This window comes from Acanthisitta chloris, unplaced genomic scaffold (assembly GCF_000695815.1).
Source record: "Acanthisitta chloris isolate BGI_N310 unplaced genomic scaffold, ASM69581v1 scaffold14064, whole genome shotgun sequence".
In the NCBI taxonomy this organism is placed as follows: domain Eukaryota; kingdom Metazoa; phylum Chordata; class Aves; order Passeriformes; family Acanthisittidae; genus Acanthisitta; species Acanthisitta chloris.
In genome coordinates, this window is record NW_008670037.1 from 15505 (window position 1) to 34283 (window position 18779).

The window sequence follows — 18779 nt, forward strand, 5'->3', positions numbered from 1 at the left end:
GCGTAGCACTGCAGTGAATCACCCAACATGAATGCACATACTGCATTCCTGAAAAGAAATAGTAAAACTAACGTTTGGATCCCTAAAACTTAATACAGAATTGAAGACTTCCCCTCCCCTCCCGACACTGGAGAATCTGGTTTAGGGTTTAGGGGTTACATCAGTGGCAGGTTAATGGTTGGACTGGATGATCTTAGAGGTCTCCTCTAACCCTGATGATTCTATTCTAAATAAAATTCCTTGTGGTGAATAATACCATATTACAAATGTGCTTTCTAAAAATCCTCATTCTGAGGTACATTCAGTAAGTACAGACCTGAAAGTGTGGACTGGACACACATTTGGCTAGCTGTCTGAAGAGAGGCTCCATAACTTTTACAAATTCAGATGGTTCAATAACATCTAAAATTTCTTCTAGTTCATTTAAAAACATGACTTCTTTTGGACTGTGAGTCTTTGGCCAGTATTTCAGCAGTGCCATTACAACCTGTAGAGACAAAGAGAACATAATTTCCGGATAATTTGATTTTGCCTTGCATTGAATTATATTTCATTAATAAGTCTGATAATTTAAGCAGAACACAAAACTCAGGATTTCTTGTTCCATGTGACAACAGTGATCAGATATGGTTTAGTGCCCTAGAAATAACTGTTCATAGGTCTAAAAACACTTCTTCAGATAACGAAGTTATACATCTAAAAGACATGTTCAAAAATAGTAATCAAAGACTAAAGAAAAACTAACCTGACAGATAACCTAATATGAAGCCTTGAGCAACCTGGTCTGGTAGGTGTCTCTGCCCAGGGCAGGGGGTTGGGACTAGATGATCTGTAAGGTCCATACCAACCCCTAAAATTCTATGATTCTATGGTCAAAGTGCAAATTTGCTACTCTACTATGGGGAAAAGTATCATCCACTTAAGTGGCAGCTTTAATTCTCTTACCTTCTTGGAGATACACTCCAAAGCTCAAGGAATTAAGTTCTAGCATTATGTTTTCAGAAAGTATTTACTAGAAGTACCCAAACTGACAGGTGACCAATGACTCTAGGCATGTTGCTCTTAAATGTTGGGGTTTATTTGTCTACCTTACTATAATCACAGTCCTAACTTTCCCCATGATTAATCAATAGCTTGCCTAGCAAGCCATGAACACTCACAACACCATTCTATGATTCTATGACTTTTAAATGCAAGAACTATAAGCAATATTTAGTATCATCACTGACAAAGACAACTTTGAGAAATCAGTGCACCTTCCATGATATATAATTTAATCATGAAAGCAGAGACTGTGCTCAATGAAGCCTTGGGCAATTTATGTAGATTTTTTTTTAGGTAAGATGTCAAAAAGTCTCATGTGACAATTATAAGGGGAAGCAAAGCATTTCAGTTTGAAATGACCAGAGTTTTTGAAGGGGAACTTACTACTTTGGTAATGCATGTGTTAAGTTTTTTAAGAATGTTGTAATCATGTACTAATTTGGGATCATAAAAGGAAACAGACTTGGATGCACATTAGTGCAGATTTCTGCTAGGAAATATGCAACATCCTAGCTGATGTCTGGCAAGCTAATTTGGGACTAAAGTTCTTCTGGATCCACCACCTCATAACCAGTCAGCCAGGAGAAAACAAGCAGACCAAACTCTGCTCTGTTTCTAAGAGGTAATGCCATTAATGTTGCTTTAATTCATTTTGGATAACTGTTGGAAAAACTGATTCTGATAGATCAAAATAGTTAAATATTTGACTCTAATATAAACACTTACATATCAATACTTTGCTCCCCAAACCTCCTTAAACAGTCCAGAGATGGAAGGGATATTAACAGCTCAAAATATGTAATAATAGCAAGATGAACTTACTGGTTCTGTAAGTGTGCTGTCCTTTTCTAGAAACTGAACTACACAGTACGCCAGCTACAGGAAAAAAGAGTTTTATTAGTGCTCACTGTGGAACTGAACACACTCTGGAACCACCAGCATAAGTCAGTACTTCTGAATCCAAATTAAAACACAAGTTCTCTCTCTAATTTCAAACAAATCATTCGGCAGACAGCTGAAACAAAAGAGTAAATACACTTTACCAGTTTCTCCAAACCTTCCCAAGTCTGTCCTCACCCTTTTCTGTATATATACACACGTAACTTGATGGTTTCTTTCTAGACCTAATATTTGAATTTCAGCACACTTCATCTTCTCAAACACAGGATTTAACAATCACCATCTTGACCTCTAAAGTGCTTTCCACTCACTACCATTTTGGTGTCCCATGCTGATTTACTAAGTATTTTCAATTTCAGAACCTAAGTTAGATGAAAGAGCATTGAACAGTTGTAAATCTTTGGTGCTTTTATGTATGACAACTCATGGTAACTATGCACATAAAAGCTGATGCAAGCTGAGGCTGAATTACAGCATTTACCAACTTCAGTTCAGAGATTGAGACTGTTTACCTGTGCCAAAACAGTTACAAACTATTACAGTCCCTTTCACCCACAGGCCAATAGTTCAGAGTAAGTGGGAAAATCACTGCACACCTCACAAACTGTTTAACTGCCTTTCTGAAGTCTCTCCCTTCATGGAAGTTCACCTGCTAACCCAATTCCTTTCCTGTTTTTGATGTTTGCTACCAAGAATGTCCCCAGGTAATCTGAGGAACGTGCAAAGATTATTACAGCTACTGCTCTTCACTATTCTAAAGAAAATTTGAAGTTAACATAGAAATTAACTTTCTCACGTGTATCTGGACTTGGCAGCAAATCCTTCTGAGTATCTGCCACTGTTTCCATGTGAATTCCTGTGGGTTTACTCTGGTGTTCCACATATTAAGCTCACTGGAAGTACTTTCCCTTTTCCTTCAAGAGGAGATGCAAGAGATGCATCCCTATGTCAGTACCTCGTTTTCACTGATACTGAACAGCAGTGCAAATCAGCTGAAGGCTTTGGAGAATTGGTTTGTGATTTAAGGGGAACAGATAAAGAACAATCTGCCTCAGGTAGGTAGAAAAGCTGGAGATCACAGATGTCTGCACTAGTTGAGATTATAGAAAGGTCTCATTTGCCACACCCCAACAGGTATTCTAGGTACCCCAAAGTTCCCCAAGGCCATTGAGCAGGGCAGTGTTGGAGCTTAGAACAGAACCCACTCAGAATGACTCCAGTCCCTCAACCTCTCCAGGCAAACTTATTCAAACACCAGTGTGAAAAGCACCCAACAAAACTTACCTGTGGATGGTAGACACTGAGTGATTTCACTTTGTGCAATGGTAACAAAACCTTCAACAGGAATATTTTGTGCTCTTCTTTTAATGGTAAGGCAAATCCATTAATTATGCTGCCAGGGAAAGAAGTTTAGAAATAAAGATCAGTAATTACACACACTCTGCACTACTGCACTGTACATTTTATTGTAGTTGCTTTATAACCAGTATCAACTACAAGGATCCTAAGCAGAAAATAAGCCCTAAAAAATATGATTTAAAACATGCTCACATTCTAAAACATTGACACAAGGCTCAAGTTTGGTCTGTGCTTCTGCAATCTTAGACAAAACATTTCCAGCTCTGAGACATGAAGCTATTTTAAATCTTGTCTCAAATCAACCTGCAATCCCCAATTTAAACCCAAGTGAGTACAATTAAAACCTACAACTTACCTTCCCAGTATTTCCAGTAATTCTGCTATGCCATTGTGATGTTCTGTTTCATAAATAAACCTAAAGGAGAGAAACATTTTACTGGATTACTGCTGAAGAGAGATACAATTAACACCAACATCCACATCTAACATTACAGGTAGCCTTGACCTCCCATGTTTTAGTCACTCAGCAAAAAAGAAAACATAGTGGTAAAGAAACTTTGTGGAAACAGAAATCACTAGCACACCAAGCTGCTTCCAACCTTCAGTTCCTCTTCCCTCCCACATTTAACAAGGCAGCACACACTTCATACACAATATGAAAATAACACAAGAGCACGTGGCATAATTAAGTGCCATGACTCAACCTTCTGCAGCAAATGCAAGTACAAGGTGCTCCAACAGTTCCTACTTATGGATCTAAAAAGCTCTTTGGCATGTGTGTCCAGTTCTGGGCTCCTCAGGGCCAGAGGGACATGGAGCTCCTGGAGCAGGTCCAGGGGAGGGCAAGGAAGATGCTGAAGGGACTGGAGCACCTCAGTGATGAGGAAAGGCTGGGGGAGTTGGGGCTGTTCAGCCTCAAGAAGAGACACTGAAAGGGACCTCATTAATAGATTCAAGTCCATGAATGGGAAGTGCCAAGAGGATGATCAGACTCTGCTCAGTGAGGGAAAACAGTACAACAAGAGGGAACAGCAAAAACTGATGCCCAGGAAGTTCCACCTGAATACAAAGAACTTCTTTGCTGTGCAGTCACTGAGCACTGAACACATTGCCCAGAGAGGCTGTGGATTCTCCCTCACTGGAGGTATCCAAGAACCATCTGGAGACAACCCTGAGCCATGTGCTCTGGGCTGGCCCTGCCTGAGCAGGGAGGTGGGACCAGTGACCCACTGTGCTCCCTTCTGACCTAACTGAGTCTGTGATTCTGTGTTTACAGACCTCTGTGAATACAAAAGCCTCTGGAATAAGCAGGAAGTCAAAATTCCTGAATCTCCTTTTGACAGATCACTGCGATTTACCAGGCAATCACCCTTCCCCTCTCCCTCCCAACTGCATGAGTGCAAATTTACTGAGAGAGTTCTGTGCACAGCCTCATGTAATGTGCAAAGAGTTATTCCACTCATTTGAAAGTACTGTTTTGTATTTGCAAACATAGGCTGACATATTAACAGCTACTTTTAATCCAGAATATTTGATGTGGCTGTTTTTAATCCTCAAAGACCCTTTCCATATAATTCAGGACAACAATTCCAAGCAAAACTGAGGACAACGATACAAAAGGCTTTGGACCAAATTAAAAGGAACAGAAAGGTTTAGTAATTTAAAAAAAAAAGTATTTTACTTTAGAAAAAATGTAAGATTAATGCACTATTGGGATGGAATTCATACAATTCTGGTCAGTGACTAAAAGACAAATAAAGGCCACATATTTCTTGGGTAAGTACAGTAATAAAATGACAAATTGCAGGTAGAAGTGTAAGAAAAGGAAAAATTCCTAAAATACTTTCAGAATTTATAAAGCACAATCCAGTAACTCAAACAACTTTCCTCCCTGGTGCTTATATCCAAGTACACCAGTTTACATTTGGATCCAAAACTTCTACATATCATACATCCAAGTGAGGTTTTCCATTGGTTTCCTGTTGTTTTTTCTTTCCTACTACAACTTGGTAGTTGGACAAATTATAGAATCTCCCATAACCATTTCAGATGGAAAACTTTTTTATACAAACTATTACAAAGTTGGTCGAATGACCAGATCATTTCTTAGTTTGAAGACTTTGCTTCCATTATCTCTGAAAGTGAAGAAAAAGAAGTGGCAAATGAAAACCCTTTTCAGCAGTGCCCTGGAAGATGCTGTTGCACCATCTGGTTCAGCTTTTCAACCAAATGATGCATTTTGGAATGAAGTTAATAAAATCTATGTGTGGGGAAAAAAATAAAATTACATCCTAGAGATACACCTGTCCTTTCCCCTTAGGACACACTGGTTCTTCTCATATCCTGTCCAGAGCAGTTGTCTGCAAGACAGTGCAGGCTCACTAATTATTTTCAAGTAGCTCCTCTGTATGTCTTGTAAAAGCTCAGTTGCTAGCACAGGGAGGAAGATCAGCTCCCTCTACAGCTGTCCCTGCTGGGTGCGATGCATGAGATGGCACCAGGATGTGGCAGCACCATCCATTCATTTGGGGATGAAAACAGTGGGGGAGGAAAAGTGAAGCATGATGGAAGGAGTGTAGAACTGACACACAACACAATTATTTGTAGGAAAGAAAAGAAAACAAAATGGAAAAAGTTAAACCAGGCACCATAATCCTGCACTCACACTGGCCATAGTGACAGTAAAAATGTACTTCTAAAGACCTTTGGTAATATAGTGGATTAATTTTTCATCTTCACTTTTTGTTTTTGTATCAGGGATACAATTAAGCAAATGTTTCATAAGTAAATGGCACGTCTCAATTCTGAGGAAAGAAAAGGCAATAAATTTGTTCCCTACAGTTGAGTTCAGCCCAATTTCTGCATTATGAAGAACCAACCGTTATTAAGCCACTACTGTAATAAAAATACTACTACTCAATAAATAAAAAAGCCTCACCCAAAGATACCAAACCACCCACTAAATCATATACTAACTCCCATTTCAGCTGCCAAATTTAGGCCATGTGCAAGACGACCCTAATTTAAATCTCCCAGACTGGTATTAATTACTGTTAGATGTAGCAATATTGGGTATAAACTTAGGATCTAAAAAATTGCTTAGATTTTAAAATCTAATTGTCTTAGAATGTTTTAATTCACAGAATGATCAGGGTTGGAAGGGACCCTTGAGGATCATCTACTCCAACTCCTGCCCTGCACAGACATCCCTGACAATCACACCCTGTGCCTCAGAGCATTGACCAACCACCTCTGGAGCTCTGTCAGCCTTGGGGCTGTGACACTGCCCTGGGAGCTGTTCAGTGCCCAAACACCTCTGGGGGAAGAAGAACCATTTGCTAATCTCCAGCCTAAATTGCACCCCTGATCACATGCACCACAAGACAAAGATGCTGACATACCTATAAAATATATTATTAATCTGTTTCCGGATGTAAGCTCTCAGGCCTAAGAATTTCCCATATATTCTGTGAAGAGTGGTTTTAAGAAAATCTCTTTCACGAGGATCTTCACTGTCAAAGAGCTCTAAAAGCTGCAAAGAGGGAAAAGAGAGATGTACTTTAATGAAATATGATGCATTGTAATAATAATTTCAAGCTTAAAGTTAAAAATTCCTTTTTTTTACCTCACCTGTAATACAAACTTCTGATCAATATATTTCTTAGCTATATTAGGTTGGAAATCTGGAGATTCTAAAAACCTTAAGAAAAATTCATAAACAAGCTGGAAAAAATAAACAACAAAAAACCAGTGTTAGTCTTTCAAACAAGAAACCATTTTACAAGCATCACATTACTAACACCACTAATGAGTTGCTCAGAACTGCACAATGTTTTCAGTTGTATTTATCCACACACCACGCAGCAAAAGCTTTGCTCTTGGTCTCCTGACAAATTACAAGGACTTGAGGTTCTTTAAACTGCTGAAATTCTGCTGAGATCCATCACTGGATTTTACTCAAATGACAGAGACTAATGTAATATTTATCATGCCCAGAAGTACATGTTTGAAAACCTCTCTGTTCTCCTCTGTTTGTCACAGCACCTCTGAAAGCTAGAGCTGAGCCACAGCCAGATCAAAGCCCTCACAGTGACAAACGGAAGCTCATTTAAAATCTCAGCAGTGAGATCTGTACCACAAGAAACAATAAGCCTTTAACCTCTAATCTAACTGCATTTGTTTTTCAAGATTCTCAGTTTAAAGTCAAGAAATATATTTTTAAAACTGCTGAGAAAAATAATCGACTTGAGATAAACACATAACCTAAATGCTTTTGAGAAAATAAGGTATGACTTTAATGGCAAAATTAGACTATGATGGTGTCCTGAAATACCTGTAGATGAGGCCATGCAGCTTCTAAGGTTGGTTCATCTTCCTCTGGATCAAACTCTGCTCCCGTTGGGTTGGAAGATGGTGGTAATGTTCGAAACATATTAACTGCAAACTGAAATGATATTGTGCCTTTAAGAGCTTGGAAACAAGGGAATGATCAAAAAAAAAATAAAAGCCTTCATAGATGGTTTTGACTGAGAATTCTTTACACGGACTGTTTCAATTAACATTTGCAACACCACAACCTAATCTTTCAGGCAGTGAGGAACACTCATTCTTTTTAAAGGCTTCTAACTTAGAGAACACTTTTCCACACAACTTTTCCAAGAGCAAAGCTACTGTGAGGATGTGTTTTATGAAGATATTGCTCTGATCTCTCTACACACAGATATGTTTTTAAACTCTAAGCAAATGTACATAAACTGTTTACACAAACATTTTTATATGTACACACTTTACAAGGCCTTGCAGCAACCTGCAGAAGTGGAAGTCAGAAGCAGAGAGGCAAACCAAAGGCTGCTCACAACTGTTCTTCTCTGTAAACTATTGTTAGTGTCACTTCACACAGTGGCTGTACACACATGGAAACACTTCAAACCCAAATTCCACCCCACCCCCAGGGATATTTCTCTTAAACCATGTTCATATACTGGACGTCACAGGAGCACGGAGGGGGCAGAAATGCACATCCTAATCCTTTCATCTTCCACTTTGAATTCTGAACTCCCTGAAAAACATTTATCATCCCCAAGGAAGTGGAGCAGACCACAAAGATGAATTGCTTTTCAAGTTGTTGATACATACACATATTTTTGTGTTCCAAAGTGCTTGTCTAGACTCACATTCATACTGTGTATGAACCAAAGCAGTGCTGTTCTCTTCACAAACCCCTTTAACACCAAGAAAGCTTAAAAGTCCATAACAAAGACAAAAAACACCATTCTCTGTCACATGGACTGAAGACTTTTCTAAGAGGTTCTGTTCTAGACAAAAACCCTTCATCACTAAACGCACATCAGCCTGGAGAAGAGGCTCAGGGGTGACCTTCTGGCTCTCTGCAACTCCTGCCAGGGCTGGAGAGAGGTGGGGGATGTGTGTCCTGCCAGGGCTGCAGGGAGAGCATAGAGGGAATGGCCTTGAGCTGAGCCAGGGCAGAGTCAGATTGGATGTGAGAAGAAATGTTTTCCCTGTTGTGGTGTTGAGGCACTGGGATATTGCCCAGGGAGGTGGTGGAGTCACCATCCCTGGAGGTGTTTAAGAGGTATCTGGATCTGACACTGGAGGATCTGGTTTAGAGTTTAGGGATTCCAGCAGTGACAGGTTAATGGTTGGACTGGATGTTCATAGAGGTCTCCTCCAACTCTGATGATTCTATGAATCTTATGAACAGGGTAGAGAAGCTGATTGGCCAGGAAAAAGAAAATTCTTTACAGAAGGAGGAGCAACAGAAACATTTACAGAGCCTGTGCAAGAAAACCAGTACTTGGCTCAGCAAACATGCCTGTTCAGGGCATCTCCAGGAGCAGCTAGGGAGAAAAGGAATAAAAGACCCCTCTATTGGCACTCACACTGATCTGAATGCCTTATTGGAAGATTAAATAAAAATGTCTTTGCATCAGCTGAAAGGTTCCTGTGCTCTTCACAAGTACAGTTCAATTTAAGAAAAAAAAAACAACCCCAAAACCCTACAAGTTTGAGTTTTCTTCTAAAGCAGCTATTCAGACTGCAAGGTCTACTCCAATATCACATTTACAATCTAATCTTTATGCCACAACTTCATTCTTTCTGAATGTTCAAATTCCATCACAGATAACACCCACGCTATGTATTGGTTTTGTCAGGTTTTCCAGATGCTTTGGTTGGTTTTGTGTTTGGTTTTTGTTTGTTTGCTTGTTTGGGTTTCTTTTTTTGTTTGTGGGGCTTTTTTATTTTTTTGTTGGTTGTTGGGTTTTTTAATAGAATTAAAGCTTCCTTGCTGATCATTTGGAGATTACTGGAACGCTCTGAAAGCTTAAGCTGTCTCAGTTTAAAGATGTTACTCTGCAGAGGAATGCACAATTTCGCCCGTCTTTGCTGGGATTCTGGGAAAAGCAACAGAATGCCATGTTTCCCTCTTCACATTCTGACTTCTTCTCATTAACACCTCCATCCCCAGTTGAAAATAATGCTGTGAATTACCTAAAAACTGGCAGGGCCAAGGAGCATATGTATGTGGTGTCCTGCCATCTCACATGTGACAGATGGCAGAACAGACAGTGGGAGGCAGTATCCAACTGCATCAGTAAATCTGCAAGGCTTACATTATAGTCCCATGAAGGAAAAGTCATCTTGATGCTCTATTTTTCTTCATAATATTCCTACACTGCAGCAACTGAGATGCAGGTCTGATCCACACCAAGACTGACATATCACAGGAATTACTATTTCAGAGACTTAAAGCTGATATATCTTTCTGTTCCCCTGGTTAAAAAGGATGGACGCCAAGCAAATAACCAACTCTGACCTTTGCTTAAAAACATATGGTGAAAATTTACAATGATCAGTGGTCTTCCAAGAAAAGAAACCCAGGAAGTCTAGACTTGACATATAAGGCCTCATTCAACCTGGCTGTGAACACTGCCAGGGTTGGGGCAGCCACAGCCTCCCTGGGCAACCTGGGACAGTGTCTCACCACCTTCAAAGCAAAAAACATTTTTCTCACATCCAACCTAGACTTTCCTTCCTTCAGTTTGAACCCATTACCCCTTGTCCGATCACTGCAGTTCCTAAAACAGAGTCCCTATATATCCTTGACCAACAGAGTACAAAACTGCTCAAATCAGGCTGCAGCATCTCTCAGTGAAGCCACAAATTCTCTTGTCTATTAAGCCTCTGAAGTTTAGAAAAATTTACAATGAATTAGTATCAGTGAGTCCCTTAGCTTTCTGTCAAATAGCTTATCTTTTGTTCTCACTTCTCAGTCTTTTGACCAAACAGACAAGACACAAGCTGCAAAGCCTAACTTCCTCTAAGGCCAATTTCCCACAGAAGTGTAAGTAAACACAGCTTCACTTAAAAACATTTCCCTCCCCTCCAAAATCCCCAAAGCCCCCCAGACTTATGAAATTTGAGTCTTTATGAAAACTGGGCCAGCGTGCCGAAATTCCCTCAGTGCTGTTAGCACTGACAACACTTGACTTCAAAGGACATAACTGAAGAGGATGGGAGAACAAAAGAGGAAAACCAAACAACCTGTATTTTTACTGCTTCAGAGATGTTTGCTGCAATGGTAGTCACAAACCCTGTTTTGCCCATTTCATAGAACCATCAAGGTTGGAGGAGACCTCTAAGATAATCCAGTCCAACCATTAACTTGTCACTGCTGGAACCCCTAAACCAGATCCTCCAGTGTCAGATCCAGACACCTCTTAAACACTTCCAGGGATGGTGACTCCACCACCTCCCTGGGCAATCTAATAACACTGGAGAGTATTTTAAAGCAAGTAAGCATCAGAGATACCATTCCACATTTTCTGCTCCCTTTTGCTGAGCAGCCTGAGTGAAGCCCCACGTGAACAGCTCTGAAGGAAGACCTACATAAACTGAAAGTTTGAGTCTTCTGCACTCGTGAATAAAGCCAAGCTAAGACCTAAAGAGAGCAACAAGTAGCACAGTGCTATTCACAGAAACATCTCTTATTCCAGACCAAAGATAAAAGACAAAACACCACATCTGCAAAACCCTCACCTGAAAAAACCCAAACAATAAGCTTCTCTGGGTATAACCAAGTATGTAGTTTTAATAATGCATGAAAAGTTGCAGGGGAAACCACTTCAGCTGCTGAATAAAATCACATCTGTTCCTATATATAGTATCAATTTTAAAAAGTAGTGTTTTCTGTGTGCTTCACAAAAATGTTAATTTACCATTCACGAGTGTCTCATCTTCATTGTTACTAAGGAAATTATTCTGGGAGCTACAGAAATAAGTCAGTCATACTTATATGCAGTTGATCTACTTCTCTCTCAGAACACTAGAGACCTGGACTTCCACATCAAGCACTGCCCCAGAGTCCTCTCAGCTCTCCTCAATACCCTTTGCCTGGCTAGCTGGGGAAGGGAATATTTGCATGGATGTTCACTTTCACAGTCCCTCTTAAAACAGGTATGAAGAAGATATGGCCTATCCTTCCTTGAGGTGACAATCAGCGTTGAGTCAGTATTAGAATCATAGAACCATCAAGGCTGGAGGAAACCTCTAAGACCATCCAGTCCAACCATTAACCTGTCACTGCTGGAATCCCTAAACTGTATCCTCCAGTGCCACATTCAGACACCCCTTAAACACCCCCAGGGATGGTGACTCCACCACCTCCCTGGGCAATATTCCAGCGCCTGAACACCCTAATAGGGGAAAAAATTTCCTGACATCTAATCCAAATGTCTATTGTACACAGCTAGCAATTCTCACAAAGTTCTTAATACCCTGTGCTTCTGACAAACTAGCACACAACAGAATATTCCTCCCAATCCCTGTTTTCTTCAAAAAACCAAGCAAAAAACCTCCCATATATCTGTAATGGAAGCTTTTCATCCCAAACCCCTGAATATATCATGTACATTTACAAGATGTATTCAGACATTTGCCTACATGTGTTACAGTTCTGAGAAGAGGCACTTACTATGTTATGCCTGAGAAATGGAACTTGTTATAAAAGTAGTTAATAAAAACATTTCCTTTCTCATCACATCTCTGCCTAGAAATATAAAAGGAATTTGAAGGACATGTCAGCTGGCTCTCTGAGGAGGGATGAGAAAACACTCTTGAATCCACTCTGGACACTAACATTAAATCCATTTTAGAAATTAATTTCTCCTACCCTTTGAAAAGGAGGTTTAGGCTTAACATTAACTTACTAACTGAGCCACTAGATGAATACATAGCTTGAGACCTTACTAGAAATTCGCCCAGGACACTTGAAAAAAGAAAAAATGTGTGGGGTGGGTAGATGTAACACGAGCACTAGAACTATGAAGAATAATCATGGAATCATAGAATCAACCAGGTTGGAGAAGACCTCCAAGATCATCAAGTCCAACCCTACTGTGGTCACTAGACCATGGCACTAAGTGCCACATCCAGTCTCAGCTTGAAAACCTCCAGGGATGGTGAATCCACCACCTCCCTGGGCAGCACATTCCAATGCCTCATTACTCTCAGTAAAAAATCTCTACCAACAAAACACTGGCAATTAAAATAACACCCAAATGCTGCACCAAGTTTCATTAAACTGACCAAAGTGCAGACTTAGTTACCATTAGCTGCACCTGAAGGCAAAGAAAGTCTGTATTCTCCTCAGTCAAACATACTCTGGCCATAACTGTTTGATGAAGATAATGCAAACATGTAAGGCACAAGTTCTGAAATGCAGCAGTGAAGATGTCGTGCACAGGGCAAACACTCATGTCTGACGTTGGTATTCAAGAACTCATGATGAACTCCATTTCACCCAAATGACGTCTCAGCAAGCTTATTATCTTCCCTATCTCTCCTTTCATCAGTGTCCACTATTCCAAAACAAGCAATCAATTAGAAAAAACAGAGAGATAGAAATAAGCTATCAAAACATGGGAATAGCCAGGATCCCACATCTCCCATTAACCATCCTCAATGCTTTGGGTACATGTCTGACATCCAGAGTTATGTGCAATCCTCATCCACTCAGAAGTTCTCATGAAAATTGCTTCTGGATTAGTAAACACTTATGGTTGATTTAGATAACAATCTTCAGAATCGGCAACATCTTTTATACTATAAATGCTTAGAAACTTGGAAGAAACCTCAAAGTGTGATTTGCAGGAGGACCTCTAAATTTCACTAAGTTCATATTTCTGTTATGGAGACACTGTTTTCTCAACCTCCTGAAAATTCACCCTCAGCTATAAAGTCTCAGGAAAAAAACCATCTCATTACACATGGCCAAGAGTTTCTTGTAAGCTTATTAGCCAGGAGTTTCAGAAGATGCTTTCTGTTCTCAGAGTATTGCAGACAACAGCTACAGACCTCAACCCAACTGCTACTCCAGGCAACTGGTGTCCAGCCACCATGCAAGAGCTGAAAGACTCTGCTGTAGTTTCATGGCCTCCTCTGCAGTGGACTTAGACATGACAGAAAAATAAACTGGGTCTAGCTGGCTAGGATAGAATCATCAAGGTTGGTGGAGACCTCTAAGATCATCGAGTCCAACCATTAACCTGCCACTGCTGGAACCCCTAAACCCTAAACCAGATCCTCCAGCATCAGATCCAGACACCCCTTAAACACTTCCAGTGATGGTGACTCCACCACCTCCCTGGGCAACCTATTCCAGTGCCAATGCGGATTGTGAGAAGGGAGAAATAAGGCAGGTCTGAAAGGTTCTCATAGCCTGGTTCCATCAGAACCTCCATCTGCCATCCTGTGTGCTTAATAAACTCTGACTCTCATTCTCACCTCCAAACACGGAATGAATCAGTCTCCGGTGCTGAATGGGATTACATAAGATGAAGTGCCAACCTTGCATGAGTGATCTTAATTCTTATCTTCCCATTTTTTCAAATTTTCAGTTTTACAACCTACATGTTCTTTTAACAGCTACATATATTTAACTTCCCTTCCTATTTTTATAAACAGCAATTCAAAAAGAGATCTGTGGGGAAGAAAAGCAACACTTTTTTTTTTTTAATACAACATTTTATTTTTAACAACTTAGACCATAATCTGATTCTGCTTCACATATAGAACATCAAGTTTGGAGGAGACCTCTAAGATCATTGAGTCCAACCATTAACCTGTCACTGCTGGAACCCCCAAACCCTAAACCAGATCCTCCAGTGCCATATCCAGATGCCTCTTCAACACTCCCAGGGATGGTGACTCCACCACCTCCCCGGGCAATATCTCAGTGCCTGAACACCCTCACAGGGAAAACATTTCTCCTATCATCTAACATACTCCTAACATATGGATCTAGTTTCTTTCTTACAAAGAAGAAGAATCAATGAAGGCAATGGTATTTCAAAGCCCTGTTACTATTTTGCAGATGAGCAAACACAGTTGATCTTTTCTGAAGATTCCAGTCAAATTTCTGAAGCTAAATTGATACAGCTGAAGAAGCAGCACTGAATTAGAAAATAAACACTGAAAATCACTTACCATATGTACTACTTCAGGGTAAATAGGTTCCGTAATCACATTGCGATTGTGTGTGATATATTCTACCATTTCACTTAAAGCTGCTCGTTTTACTTCCTTCCACTTTAGGTCACTTAGTGGATCAGAAACAAAGTCAAAAAGTACACAACATTGTCGTAACTTCTGGATAAAAAGCTTCTCTTGATCAGCAGGAGGAACATCTGAAAAATAAAAAAAAATTGGGTATAAATGATACTGTCACAGATTTCACTCTTCTCCCCACTATTATTTCCTGAGACACAGGTACAGCAGCATTTAAGACCACAACCAAACTTTCTAAACCTTCACACAGCTTTCAGGCTTATAATGGTCCAGAGCATGAACCCCAGTGCACATGACAGGATGATTTAAGAAAATTGCATCAGTGGTGCAATACTTGCCTTTGCCACAAATAGATACAGCCTGGAAAAAACACATACTTGAAAAAACGCCTCAAGGAATTCCCCAACCAGCTCAGTTGGTATAAATAATGTTATGCCACATTTGCAGAAAGAGTATGTTTTTCATGGTAGAGATAAATAGATGGATCTTCAGTGTCAGCATTAGATTTAAGCCAGAGCCACTCTTTAAACCAGGGAGCTGCCACCTCACAAAGCCCTTTTTTAGAACAAGTGCCTCCTACAACACAACAGGCTGCAGCAATCACAGCTAAGCACAGGACAACTACTCAAGATCTTTTTAAACTTAACTAACACGAGAAATACTTAACGACATTGGAGTGACACACTTAAGATCTTCAACTATTTGGTCAATTTGTAACATTATTCTGAATGTTTGTTTCACATGTGCAAAAGTTGGACTTGCATTAACCATCTATCCAGGCTTTTGCAGGGCTCTGCTTAACTGGCCTTGCTTTGTACAGGCTTTGTGCAGTGCTGTTTTTACTGTCTGACAAGGAGACTTAGGTTGGAAAAAGGATTTTTGAGTTTGTAAGTCCCAATTTTCACTACCCGTGCTTGACACATGAATCTTCCCTGGTCATCCCCCAGAATTATTCAGCACTTCCATGTAAAGCAAAATTGCATCACACAAATTTCATACACAGAATCAATAAGCAAGTAACGCAGCACTGTGTTGGCCATCAGTGTTTTCCAAAGTACAAGACCTTCAAAAAATGAAAAACATACTGGTATTGACATAAAGCCACTAATTACAATTTGAAATTAAAGCAAGCGTGTATCACCAAGTCCAAGTAGAGATCACAGAACCATCAAGGTTGGAGGAGACATCCAAGATCATCCAGTCCAACCATTAACCTGTCACTGCTGGAACCCCCAAACTCTAAACCATATCCTCCAGTGCCAGATGCCTCTTAAACACTTACAGGGGTGGTGACTCCAAGGGTAGGACCAGCTCTGAGCCTGATTGACCCTTATGTAGTTGTCCTCAGTCACTGACCCAGTCTGTCCAGGTCTCTCTGTAGAGCTTTCCTACCCTGAGGCAGGTCCACACTCCCACCCAGCTTAGTGTCCTCTGCCCATTTCCTGAGGGTGCACTCAATCCCCATGTCCAGATCATCAATAAAGATGTTGAACAGGAGTGGCCCCAACACTGAGCCCTGGGGAACACCACTAGTGACTGGGTGTGAACACTTAGAGAACAGAAGTTACTTCTTTTACGTTCTACAGAGCTTTAGCCTGAATGCAAAAAAAACCTGCCTGTGCTTTGTTTTTTGCTTAAGTAATCCCAGGAGCAGTTGAGTGATGCATGTGAAACTACAGACTATATACAGCAAAAAATTTCAGGATCAGGACCCAAATTTTCACTATTTAGGAAATCCTAAAATAGCTGGCCAGAGGTAAAGAAAGCAGTACCAGATTTTGGCAGCAGCAAAAAATCATGCCCAACTCAGATGTCCACATGACTACAGCACTAATCTTAAGAGACATGAACTGTGAACACACCACAGAAAGTCTGAGTAAATGAACACCATAACAGATTTTATGCTTCTGCATAATGACTTTTTTATTGTTAGATATGAACTGCTAAGACAGTAATAGCATGTTTAAAAAGAGTAGGACTAGAATGACTTTGCAAAGAGTTCTGCAGTTTACTCCCACTTCTTCTAGTTGCTGACTTTTCTTTTTCCTTAGAGGATCATAAAATGCTAAAATTTTCCTTACACAAGCAGCAAGAACTTCCATCCAAGTGTTTCAAGTGGCATTACTGAATATAGGAACACACCATCTAACATGTGTGCACAACCTAATGAGCTCAGTGTGTGACAGACTGCAGTCGAGTTGTTTAGTTAAATACAAGTTGCTCTCCTTTTAAGTGCCTGACAAACTTCTCCTTAAGATAACAAAAGCTGCAATAGCTCCTCTCTCCCCAAGAGAAGTTGCTTTCAAAGTTTTTTTGCTGTAACAAACCTGGGGGACATAATTAGTTTAAAACAGCTGGATTTATTTTTTAAGTTACATACACTCACTTGCTCTAAAGATTAATTCCAGGAAAAACACCTGTATAGGAACAGCTCTGAAAAACAGAGTAGAAATGGAGTATACAGGAAAGAAACCACAAGGTTTCATTGTCACCAACACACCTGGCACAGTGAAGACTTCAAGAAGTAGAAAGAAGGTGCTGGATAAGAGTTGTTCCTAAACAGAGCAACAATTTCCTGAAAATAAACCCAAATTCCTGTCCAGTGTTGTGAACACTGTATCTGAATTCACATGTCTTAGTTTATCTGGATTAAAAACTACAGTAATGAATGATTTCTGCTGAGAAAGGGTAAAATAAGTATTTAAAGGAGCACTTTGCATACACAGAGTCAGCCAAATTTATGACCTGACTATAAAAGGTCTCAAGACATACAAAGTGGTTGGAGTGGTTACCTTTTCCCAATTAACTGTGCAGTGGAAAGTGGTTCAACCTGAAGCATAACAACAGTTACACTGAGGGATACTGTGCTATGAATGTACACTCTACAAAATCCAAAGCCTCAATAGAGGCTATAATTACACAAGTAATGGACATACAATTACAGTGATTTACAGTACACCAACTTTAAAGGAGAGGAAGCATTAAAGAGGTAATTACCACTAATTGTGAAAGTTAAAGACAGACAACTGAAAGGGTCAAGAAACACCCTCAGCAAGGCAAACCACCTCCCTTGCCATTCATACTGAAGGGGCTTTACTATTTGAAAGTACCTCAGTCATCCTTGTTATTCTCTTGGAGAGATCTTTATACAGACTGAGAGCCTCACATATTTCTAAGGAACTGTGTTTATATTAGTTGGGTTTCACACACACATCCCCTCCTTTAGGAGTGTTCATCCACAGCTTTCAAGTGTCAGGTCCTCTTATCTTTTCTGATACTCGCCTGGAGTATCACAAAATTGCAGAATCATCAGGGCTGGAAGGGACCCTTGAGGATCATCCAGTCCAACTCCTGCCCTGCACAGACATCCCTGACAATCACAGCCTGTGCCTGAGAGCATTGGCCAAACACCTCTGGAGCTCTGTCAGCCTTGGGGCTGTGACACTGCCCTGGGGAGCTGTTCAGTGCCCAAACTCCTCTGGGGGAAGAAGAACCAGTTGCTAATCTCCAGCCTAAGCCTCCCCTGACACAACTTCAGCCCATTCCCTGGGTCCTGTCCCTGGTTGCAGAGAGAAGAGGTCAGAGCTGCCTCTCCACTTCCTTCAGTATTATCCCTAATTTTAAGGTTTGCAAGCAGGATTTCAGCATGACAGAAAATAGAAGGTGGCTAAAAAGCTGACTTGAGTAGACCATAATTTCTGTGCAAAGTATGTGTGCAAACCTGCAGAGCAACTCTGAGACTTCCTGAGAAATCATTTATTCTCAGCCATGTTCCAAGGACTGTCTGGTTATGTCCTTCCAGTTACCTGCATGATTTCTAAATCACCTTTCCCTTCAATTAAGTGATACCCCCTCACTTCCTGTTGCTTAAGTTAACTGACAGATTTGAA

The 18779-nt window shown here is 40.4% G+C and overlaps 1 protein-coding gene across 1 annotated transcript in view; it reads right to left on the reverse strand.

Moving 5' to 3' along the window:
* Positions 1 to 18779, reverse strand: part of PPP2R5C (protein phosphatase 2, regulatory subunit B', gamma) — a 47718-nt gene that overhangs the window by 11540 nt on the left and 17399 nt on the right. The window contains exons 2-9 of the mRNA XM_009073540.1: positions 14809 to 15008; positions 7637 to 7747; positions 6934 to 7026; positions 6705 to 6835; positions 3659 to 3718; positions 3229 to 3337; positions 1867 to 1920; positions 317 to 487 (exon numbers count right to left, since the gene is read on the reverse strand). Of these exons, the coding sequence (XP_009071788.1) occupies positions 317 to 487; positions 1867 to 1920; positions 3229 to 3337; positions 3659 to 3718; positions 6705 to 6835; positions 6934 to 7026; positions 7637 to 7747; positions 14809 to 15008 (929 nt within the window). The remainder of the gene's footprint in view (positions 1 to 316; positions 488 to 1866; positions 1921 to 3228; positions 3338 to 3658; positions 3719 to 6704; positions 6836 to 6933; positions 7027 to 7636; positions 7748 to 14808; positions 15009 to 18779) is intronic.